Source organism: Sinocyclocheilus grahami, unplaced genomic scaffold (genome assembly GCF_001515645.1).
Source record: "Sinocyclocheilus grahami isolate Dianchi unplaced genomic scaffold, SAMN03320097.WGS_v1.1 scaffold34.1, whole genome shotgun sequence".
NCBI classification, from domain to species: domain Eukaryota; kingdom Metazoa; phylum Chordata; class Actinopteri; order Cypriniformes; family Cyprinidae; genus Sinocyclocheilus; species Sinocyclocheilus grahami.
Window position 1 is genome coordinate 1,158,437 of NW_015505213.1, and position 11,340 is coordinate 1,169,776.

Sequence of the window (11,340 nt, forward strand, 5' to 3'; positions counted from 1 at the left end):
CTTTCAAAAGTTTGTAGTTGTTTTTAAATGTTTTTGAAAGAAGTCTCACAATGGCTGCTTTCCTTCCTTCTTTCCTTCATTTATAAAAATAGTAATATTTCAAAATGTTATTACAATTCTATTTTAATATATAGACTATTTCTGAATATCTGCTGAATTTTCAGCATCATTACTCCAGTCTTCAGTGTCACATGAGCCTTCAGAAATCATTCTATGCTGATTTGCTGCTCAGGAAACATTTATTATGAAAACATTTGTACTTTTTAATGTTTTTTTGGAAACTGTCATACATTTTTCCCAAGATTCTTTAATGAATAGAACATTCAAAAGCACAGCAATTATTGGAATCATTTGTAACGCTATAAATGTCACTGACAGCGTACATGTATCAATGGAGGGATCCACAGGACATTTTTCAAATTCTGTGCTGAGATGGAATATCTAGGTGCGTTCGACTTGAAGCACAGCTACAGACGGCAGTCAACGAGAGTAGCTGCTTGCAGTCGGGGGCGGAGTTGAAAACGGAGCCATCAAGTCGGACACTTTCTGCTCCCAATAGTGACGCTCGTGCAGTGTTTGCATACTCTTTCCAGGGCCGTCCTTAGCTGACGCGGGGCCCGGTGCGAGGTAGGGAGCGGGGCCCCCCTCGGTCCATTAGCGATCGCATTCCGGGTTGGGGGGGTGGCCGGTTTTCCCCCTCGGTCCGTTCGCCGCGGGGCCCGGTGTGACCGCACCAGTTACACCGCCCAAAGGACGGCCCTGACTCTGTCACAGATTAAGTGAATTAAATGCAATATTTGTCAAATACACAGACGTTTCAGAAACGTTTTCATGAGCAACAGAAACACTTTTTATATACTGTTTAATACGGCGCCATCTGTTCAAGAATAAAGTTCAACATAACCATATACAATTTAAATACGAATAAAGTGGGGGTAAATATGCTTTTATCAGTGTTTTATGATAACGTGACTCAATATAACATTGCGACTACAGTAAAAAAGCTTTTACTGATCTAAAACAAGATTTTAGAAACACGTCATTGTTGTCATGTTCTGAATCTGGCCAATCGTGAAACGCTGAAAAAGCTGCGCCAGCTGAGTCAGTTGGCTGCTCTCGAAACGCTATTGCGGTACTTTGATGCCACACGTGATAGTGACGTGTAGTCGACAAAATTTCTAACCGGCATGCACTGCTTGAAGTCAGCCACCGATCGGTCTGCGCAGCGCCGCATGAAGTCAAACGCACCTGTTATCTTCAACAGGTGTCACGTTAGGCCGGGCATACACTGCGATTTCCGTGCGATTTCATTAAGGTACCAACTCACACACTGTATGGTCCGATTGTCGAGCACGATTTATGTGCTCACACTATACGTGTGAAATACTCAAAATGTGCAGACGATAACCGTGTATATGGACGATAGCCAGAGATATCTAAAAAAAAAAGAAGCATCATATCAAGTGATATCAAAAGGATTTGTCATTTCCAATTAATGTATTAAATTATTACCATTGCTATTATCAGCTGTGCAATACCCTCACGAGGGGCGACCAAATTTTTTAACTTGTCAGAAATTCATCCAACCATCCGATTGCGGGAGAGACTTATCGCTTCTCGTTTCCCCCTGTACACTACACGACAAACGACGCACGACAAAGCTGACATTCGGCCCGACTCAAAAAAGAGTTGCACGAGTCAGAATTCGGATCAAAATCGGGCGAAAATCGCACAGTGTATGCCCGGCTTAATACATTTATTGAAATCAAACTACATCAGCTCCATAATTCATTTATTTTCTTAAACATGAATGTGCAGACGAATGGAGATAAAGCTTCCAGGAAGTGTGTTGCTACAGCTGATCATGTTTTAAAATTGGTCTCTCTTCCTTTTACTGGATCAGATCAGAGTTGGCCTTTCCTCTTTTTGATGCGAGTCTTCCTCCTGGTGTTTGCGTCAATGATTGACTGTGACTGGTGCTTCAGTGTGACATGGTTGGTGACATCACCGTCATCGACGCCGCTGTCCTCCTCATCTGTTGACAGATAAGACATGCAGGTGTGTAAGATGTGCATCACCTTTCTCTGCTAAACATATCAGTTCTGTTATTGTTTCTTATACATATGGATCAACAGCAGGCCCGGTTCTTGATGGCTATAGAAGGGTGGGCTGGCAGATATCCTGGGTGGGCATTTTTTAGTCGTCATATCGTCACATAGAATAGAAGATATTTATACTGTACATACTGCTATATTAACTATATTATATGTACACTGAAAAAAGCTTTCATGGGCAGCCTAGAATATCATGCATTTTCACAGTAAAATAAACTTTTTTTTCTTTATTGAATAGTAAAAAAAAGCCCTCTTTGTTCTCTTTCTCTAGATCATTGTTTCTACACTGGTGACTCTTTTCAACTAACTTTTTTATTTAAACCAAACAAGGCTCATGTCTAGAACATTGGAGGGACCAATTGTTAATTGTTGGAAAATATAAAGACCAGACCACTATGGTAATAGTATTTATTTAAAAAAACTAAATAAATAAAGGATTTAAATGGATTTAGGGGAATAAATTAAAAAAGAAAAAAGTACAGTAAAAGAATACGAATTTTTGTAAAGTAATCAATATGAACTGCAAATAATATTTTTATTTTAAAATATGCACCCACTCAATTTCAGTTGTAGGCCTATTGGTGAAAACGCAAAACAGAACAATGCTATTGTCGTCATAATCAATTATAAATTGATTATTATTATAAACAGACCTACTTTACATTCAAAACCGTGGAATTTGACAAAAAAAGGGTTGATTAGTTTGCATCACTGGATATTGTTGGTCGTTTATGTCGGGGAACGCTATACAGTCAAGCCGACTCTTGCAACGAACGCAACTTTCACCGCACAAGCTCTTTACTTTCAGTTTTCATTCTTACATAAAGCATTAACAGCAATCCAAAAGGGGTAAGCTTTCAACTGAACTGTATAGTCTACATGCATTTTAGATGCTTATATTATGCTCTTGCCCCGTCCATGCACATTAGGCTATTATATGAGCAGGTTTTTTAAAACATTAAAACCACTCAGTGGTAGGCTATGATACATCTATTCATGTAGCCTATTAAACTCCCCGTAACTCTCAAACTCCCTGTGATAGCGCGCAAATATTTCTGCCCGTTTTCACTAGTTGTCATCCTCTGCTGCTTTTCTGCAACAGACTGAATCTCCGCGTGAATTCAGCGCACCTTGCATTCAGCTAATAAAAGAAAAATGCTGCAATTTTCTGGTGTTATTTTATTATTGTTGGGGCAGTCTACAGCTATATCTTAAACTTCTTAAAATACAGTCCACTTCAGATTGATTTTGATCATTGCATAAAAAAAATTAACGCAATCTTTATCTAATCCTGATTGGGTGGGCAAGACTGTCATTTGGTTGGGCTTAGCCCACCCCTGCCCATGCCTGGACCCTGCCCCGATCAACAGCATCCTTAGAGTAGACACAATCGCACGTGAAGGTGATCTGACTCCTAACATCTTAACAAATCCACCAACACTGTGTACACCAGGAGGGTGAGCTTCTAAGTACCACACAGTGTACAGATCAAGAGATAAGAGCACAGGTTGAACATCTTCTTGATAAGAGGGCGCTTTTGAACTGTGCGAACCAGAGTAAAAACACATGGCCATGCCTGCTCAAGAATTTTCCAAGTTCACAAACCAGTGATCATCACTGGTGCAAATAAGAGCGTCTAAGATAAAGAAACAGGATTGAAACAAGCTTAAAATGCAAATAGTATGTTAAGTTTGTAGAGGTATGTAATCTTTGTATCCATGTTGGTTTCATATGGTTTTAAAAATCTTTTATACAATTTTCAACAAAAAGTATAAATTTATGTGGTGTGTCATGTGGTGTAACCATCAAATAAAAACGAACATATTATCCTTACTCTTTGAATACATGTGATCTTAAATACAAAATTGTTATAATTATTAATAGTAAATATCATTAAGTAAGGTTTTCTTTTTTTTATACTGAGTTTTTTTTTTAACATAATATCAAGACATCATCCTGATATTTGCGACATCGACATTTTAATGATCTATTTTTGTCTTTTTTTATCTCATAATTATTACTTAGCATTTCATAATTTTGACTTTTTATGTCATATTTGACTTTTTTTTCCATACCAAAGCATGATTTTTTTTTCTTATGTGGTTGAAATGGGATGCCATGGAAATATGAGGTAGTGTCGCACCATCAAAAAAGTCCTGTTTCTGGGTCTCAGGTAGCTGAATGCGAGTGTTGTACTGTGGTAGTTTCCCTGCTATTCTGGCATGGAACTGCAGGGGAGCATAAAAAGACAACAGTAAAATATTAGTAAAGGTTAATTTATAGATTGCAAAAAATAAAATATGCCACATATTCCTACAGTAAACAAAACAGTTAAAGTAACATAATAATTATGTTTCACCAGTAACACATCTTCAACAAGCCAAAATATAATTACACCAACATGACTAATCAGTGTTCCTCACCTCTTCTTCCTCCAGCTCCTTCACGATGGTTGCCAGATCTTTGCCCTGTAGTTCCTCCTTTAGCAGCATCAGTTTCTGGTCAGCCTCAGACATCAGCTGCAGCATGTGTTCTTCTGAGTCTAAAGGCAGCTGTGGTGATGGATCCTTCATCTGCCAAAAACCATGGAAAGTAATGGAAAACTGCTCAGTTACATATATTTCGTGAATAAATAAATAAAAACTTTTCCTTAATCACAAACCACAGAGAAAATATCTATGGTCACTTTTAATTAATAATTCTTATATATTACAGTTCAAAATTTGGGGGGTAGATTTCAGATTTTAAAAAAATTAATTATTACTTTTATTAAGCAAGGACACATTAAAATGATCAAATATGAAACAAAATATTATATACAAAATATTTCTATTTCAAATAAATTCTGTGCTTTTCAATTTTCTATTCATCAAATAATACATATTATGCACAACATAATGTTTTATGTTGTTTATTATCAGTTTTAACACTGATAATAAGAAAAGGTTTTTGAGCACCAAATCAACATATTAGAATGATTTCTAAAGGATTGTGTGACACTGAAGACTAAAGTAATGGCTGCTGAAAATTCAGCTTTGCATAACAGGAATAAATTACATTTTTAAATATATTAAAATTGAAAATGGTTATTTTAAATTATAATATATATATCACAATATTATTATTTTACTGTGTTTTTGATCTAAAAATGCAGCCGTTGTGGGCATAACAGACCTTCAAAAACATTTTAAAAATCTTACCGACCCAAAACTTTTGAATGGTAGTGTACACAAGAGTATGATGTGCTATTAAACATACTGTAACTTTTAGAAGTCCTGTATCAGAATTAAAATACATTCATTAAACTGCAACTGTATGTAGTATTACTACTCATTTGACATGCGAATAGGTTAGTCAATCATAACGAAGTCATTAAAGGGTTAGTTCACCCAAAAATTAAAATTGGCTTGTGTTTTACTCACCCTCGAAGCATCCTAGGTGTATATGACTTTCTTCTTTCAGACGAATCCAGTCGGAGTTATATTAAAAATTGTCCTGGCTATTCCAAGCTCTATCATTGCAGTCAGCGGGTGTTGTAGTTGAACAGTCCACAAGTCGTCAAATAAAGCTCGCGCATTCATAATAAAACGTGCTTCACACGGCTCCGGGGACGAATAAAGGCCTTCTGTAGTGAATCCATGCATTTTTGTAAGAAAAATATCCATATTTCAAATGTAATAAACACTTTTATATCATTTCCGCCAATTGTCATAGCAGTTCCGGCGGATGACGTAAGACGCGCGGCGTTGCGTGATTAGTGACGAACGTGGAGAGAGAACAAAACAAAACACCGGTCCCGAATTAGAAGTACAAACCGAAGATTTGCAAAGAAAAATGTCAGAGGATTTCGATATAAGCCAAGAGGAGACTGGTTTTCCTTTGCTAAAGTAAGGAAACTTTGCTTCCTTTGCTCCTATAAACAAACTCATGAGACTAGCATATCTCAGAGGCGCGCGCATACGTCATACGCCTTCCGCATATGAAAGATAACGAAAGTGAGAGAAAAGTGTTTATTACGTTTGAAATATGGATATTTTTCTTACAAAAACGCATGGATTCACTACAGAAGGCCTTTATTCGTCCCCGGAGCCGTGTGAAGCACGTTTTATTATGAGTGCGCGCGCTTTATTTGACGACTTGTGGACTGTTCAACTGCAACACCCGCTGACTGCAATGATAGAGCTTGGAATAGCCAGGACAATTTTTAATATAACTCCAACTGGATTCGTCTGAAAGAAGAAAGTCATATACACCTAGGATGCTTCGAGGGTGAGTAAAACACAAGCCAATTTTCATTTTTGGGTGAACTAACCCTTTAAATGTACTTTCGCTAACAGCCTGTTTCGATTTAAGGGTCAGAGAGGGTGGAAAAGGACAAATAAATTACAAATAAATGAAACCGTTATAATGTAATAAGAAACCTTGACTAACATTATAAATGGACCTCAGGGAAGAAAATCAAGTTTGAACAAAATGTTTTGACCCCTTTAAGTTCTAGGAAACTACATAGAAATCTAAAATTCTTAGAAACCTTCTATTAAAAACACATCATTACCCAGGTGACGAAAAGGCATGTTTTGTGGAGCATGTTTAACAGATTTGACAGAATTCATTAGTACCAGGGGTATGGGCTGTAGTTTGTCACTGAGCTGCTGCACTCCTGCTTTGACAGTGTTTAGTGTATGTGAGAGTCTCTCCAGGCCATCTTTAGCTGCATCACAATGCTGCTGCTCCTGCTGCAAGTCATGCTCACAGTCCTGCAGGATCTGTCGGACACTGAACAATCAAAAAGAGAATTAGAGAGCTAACCGATGACAATAAAGTCATTATATCATGCCATTGAGAAAATGTAATGGTTAGACCAGAGCATTCAGTCACAATAACAGAGCGTGTCAAGTGATACCACAGTATTCATACAACATACACAATGTCTGCTCTCACCTTGAGAATTCAGTTTCTCGTGAGTATTTTACATCCTGACACTGAGTCTGTGACATACTCCTTTCTTCCTTCAGTTCAAGCAGCATTCTCTCATTTTCAGCCTTCATCTTCTCCAAATGTTCCTGTGTCTCTCCCTGAGAGATAAACCTGTCCACTATTTCCTATTATAACAGATATCATGAATAAACATTGCTCAACACAAGAACTTCTTACCTGAACATAAAGAATCTAAATCATTTAAAACAAGGTGGTAAATAAAAAAAAGAGTACTCTTTATGGGTTTAATCCAGTAAAGCCTGTCATATAAAACAATCTTTTTTTTTAAATAGAAGTTTATTGAAGATTTAGACAAAATATTAAATAAGTTTGTTGATGTGTTTTTGCTGTCAGGCTGTTATGGCTCATATAGTATGATACAGTGAGAATATGGAGGTCATATTTAAGGAGGAAAAACACCAGTTTTATTTAGAGGCAATTTAGTGCATTCCTGATATTTATATGGGCAAAAATTCTGACAGCTCGTAATGCACAGTAAATCCATGAGATAACAGTATAACAGACTACTTACTTAAAATGATATAAATATTAGCTTTCAGTCTATTTCTCCCAATGAGATGTCTTAGTAAGATGTTATTCAAATGCTTAGTTTTATGTTGAAAGCTCTTTAGTTTTAAAACATAATGAAATACAATCCTCAAAAGCCTAATGGGTCATATTTGGGTCATATTTGTTACTCACATTTTTTCAACAAAAAAAAAAGTGCTGTATGGAAGTTAACCTAAGTTGCATCAGTCCGGTAAGTGTTCATTGTAAAATATTACTATCGATATAAAAAAAGTTTTGATCATGTTGATAATTTTGTATATCAAATATATGATACAGTAGTCTTCATAGGGTTAATACTGTCTGCCCTCACCTGTGAGTCTGTGACTCCAGTGGCCTCTTTGGCGTGCTGGAAAGCTTCTTCAAAAGTAGAGATGGATTCTTCTTCTTCCTCTCCTACTGTGGTGGGAGTGCGCGGGGCCTCACTGCTCAGCTCATCAGGGTTCACGGACACCCACTGGGGCTGGATGTGTCAGATAGGGAAGAGACGGTTGGTTAAACTTGACAAAAACGATCTAAGAGACTTACTTTTGACCAAACAGAGAAGGCAAAAATAAATGTTGAAAAAGATATACGTATATACTTATAATTATTAAAAGTAGTAAAAACAGTCTATTTTAACCAATATTTGGGTTGTGAGCTTAACAATATGCTATCACCATCAATTGCAAGAACTACAGTCTCCTGTGCACTTCACATGAGAAGCGCTTCGAGTATAACACATATTTTTATGCTATTAGAGTATTGCATTGCTAGCTGTATTATAGTTGCTGTAGATATAATTGCAGCAGATGATGCTCACTCTTCTCTTCATCCTCTCTGCCTGAGCCATCCTCTCCTCCGCCTGCTTTTTGTAGCGGGAGAGGATTTTCTCTCTTTCTCTGCGCTCTCGGTACACCTGCTCCTCCTGAAGTTGCAGCTCAGCCTGAAAACACACACACACACACACTCACACACACACATTACTAGCAGCATCATATCTGGATGACCTTTACTTTGGCATACTTACACATATGCTTTATTATCTCATTACATTTTTCAATTATTCATTAAATGCTTTGTCTTTACCTTGGCTGCATCCTTGAACAGGAGAACGTTGTTGTTCATGACCTGTAGGTCTCTGAGCACTTGTGTCTGCCAATAGACCTCTGTCTCCATCTTGTCCAGCTGAGGTTGAAATGTAAGACTCTCTTCCTGAAGAAACAGAACAGAGTATAATTAGAAACTTCAATGGGATTGGTAAGATGTTTTAATGTTTTTGAAAGTCTCTTATGCTTACTAAGGCTGTATTTATTTGATCAAAAATACAATAAAAATGGTAAATGATATTGTAACATATTTACATAATTGCATAAATAATTGGTTTCTTTTTTCCCATTTCCTTTATGAGGTATCGTGCTTTATACACAACATCGTGGGTTTATTGTGCTGTGTCTTTAGCTGCTCTGATACCTGTAGGTGCTCCTTCAGCTTGCTGTATCCTCGCGTTATGTGCACTGCTTCATGGTATTTCTGATTTCTCCAAACTGTTTTCCAGAAATCGCAGTTTCTGTACAACAGGTACACAATAATAATGTCTTGGACAAATATTTTTTAAGATTCATCAATGTTCATTCAAAATGCCCAGAAAAAAAAGACAATTTCTACCTTTTCCTCCTCTCCTTTCTGGGTGTCAGGCAAAGGACTACTGCTCTGTGGCTTAAATATCAGGAACTTCAAGTCCTCTAAATGCTGCTTCTGTGTCTGAGTGGTGTGTTTCATAGCATTCTGCTTCTTCATTTTATCACACACCTGCTTCTTCAGCACCGTCTGAGCTACCTGCACAACAAAGACCTCTGTCAATAGTGAGGAGAGTCTAAAACAACTTTCTGGACCACAAATTATATGCAGGTGATTATGTAACTATGAGCTATTTACCGGGCTCTTGCCAGCAGTGAATCTTTTTTTGTAGTAAATAACTGAAATAGATACACTGTACAAAACATTCAATTTTTATATTTTATTTCACTTTTTATTTGTAGTAAGAATGTACTGTCCAAAACATTCAGTTATTGTTTCATAAATATTCCACATATTTGTAATTCGATTTTTTTAAGTACTTATTGAATCATCCACACATTGATTTCCATAAAGAAATGTCTCTCAACCAAAAATGAAAATGTGCTGAAAATTGACCCACCTTCAGGCAATCCAAGATGTAGATGAGTTTGTTTTGCTAGATTTGGAGAAATTGACCATTACAGTACATCACTTGCTCACCAGTGGATCCTCTGCAGTGAATGGGTGCCGTCAGAATGAGAGTCTAAATTCACAAGTAATCCACAAGACTCCAAGTCCATCAATTAACACCTTATGAAATAAAAAGCTGTTTGTAAGAAACAAATTTATCATTAAGGTATTTTAAATTTAAACTGTCACGTCTGGCCAAAATAGCCATAGTCCATAATCCATAACTCCAATGAAAAAGTCTTATCACATCAACATCTGCCAACACCTGCTTTAGAATGTTTTTTTTCTTTCTTCTTTTAAATGGTGCTTGATCTTTGAATATTTCTCTCCTGATTCAGACGAGACAATTTTTTACTGGAGAAAGCAATATTATAGATAGAGGACTCGTATTTTAGCCAGAAGAAACAGTTTAAAAATGTAGATGGAGTTATCACAAACACACAGCTTTTTACTGCGGACTGGAGTCATATGGATTACATGTGGATTATTGTGATGTTTTTATCAGCCGTTTGGACTCTCATTCTGACGGCACCCATTCACTGCAGAGGATCCACTGGTGAGCAAGTGATGTACTGTTAAATTTCTGTTCTGACGAAGAAACAACCTTGGATGGCATACATTGACATTTTTGGGCGAACCATTTAACCTCACCTTCACAGACATGTTCCTGAAAGATTCTTTCTCCATCCCATGGCCTTGAAAAACATCCTTGATAACTTGTTCATCTCCCTGGACACCATGACCAATGGATGCATCAATACATATGTTAAACCTATACTTTAAATGATGGCTTAATTGTAATATTACTTATGTGTTTCATGACCTCATGCTGTTTCTTGTGCAGGTTTGCATTCCCAAGTCTCAGCTGCAGGATAGTTTCTATGTTCTTGGCAGACTGAGAGTTTTCGATATGCGCTATCGAATAGTCTCCATCTAGTGGACAGTGAGGGAAAAACAACCATTAATCGAGCAAAATGTGAAGTTGAGTGTAATGTCATGCAACACTACATTTCTGTAAACAATTTTATTGCGCTATTTGTTTCATTTAAAATTAATACAAAGGTATTAAACCGTTACAAAACCACTCCAAGTTGACTGCTTGCATCCTCGAGAATAAATAATTAATGATGAAAATAATAATAAAACAATGGAAACCTTACTCCATTACCGTTACTTCTGTAACTTAACCGCTTCAGCATAAACGGTGAAATCCACAATAAAAACGTACTCAGAAGATGAATTTTTCTTTGGAGCTCCGAAATTTCATCATGGGTAGGGGGCTCGGTGTCCTCTGAGACAGACGTGGCGGGCATTTTTATTAACATTTATTATATTGGTGTTTATAGATGGATTTCTTCCCCCACTATAGCCTTGCCCACAAGAGCCTCGTTTGTGTTTTCAACTGGTTGCCTAGTAACTGAACTAAGTATCGTTGTCTCATGAATATTAAGTT

The 11,340-nt window shown here is 37.0% G+C and overlaps 1 protein-coding gene and 2 long non-coding RNA genes across 3 annotated transcripts; 2 read left to right on the forward strand and 1 right to left on the reverse strand.

Annotated features, from left to right (window-relative positions):
* Nucleotides 1-1,211: 1,211 nt before the first annotated feature.
* On the forward strand, nucleotides 1,212-4,766 carry LOC107581330 (uncharacterized). The gene is made up of 3 exons (XR_001608826.1): nucleotides 1,212-1,315; nucleotides 1,904-2,058; nucleotides 4,553-4,766. It is a non-coding gene; the product is annotated as an uncharacterized lncRNA (long non-coding RNA).
* On the reverse strand, nucleotides 1,746-11,318 carry odad3 (outer dynein arm docking complex subunit 3). Its single transcript, XM_016266841.1, is given in 14 exon segments — nucleotides 1,746-2,035; nucleotides 4,258-4,342; nucleotides 4,538-4,687; nucleotides 6,734-6,890; nucleotides 7,056-7,216; nucleotides 7,972-8,121; nucleotides 8,461-8,583; nucleotides 8,727-8,852; nucleotides 9,111-9,165; nucleotides 9,167-9,207; nucleotides 9,306-9,476; nucleotides 10,539-10,616; nucleotides 10,711-10,820; nucleotides 11,116-11,318. Coding segments are annotated over 14 exon segments (1,635 nt in total). The 5' UTR covers nucleotides 11,213-11,318; the 3' UTR covers nucleotides 1,746-1,904.
* LOC107581331 (uncharacterized) lies at nucleotides 9,179-10,881 on the forward strand. The gene is made up of 3 exons (XR_001608827.1): nucleotides 9,179-9,218; nucleotides 9,335-9,548; nucleotides 10,732-10,881. It is a non-coding gene; the product is annotated as an uncharacterized lncRNA (long non-coding RNA).
* Nucleotides 11,319-11,340: the final 22 nt, after the last annotated feature.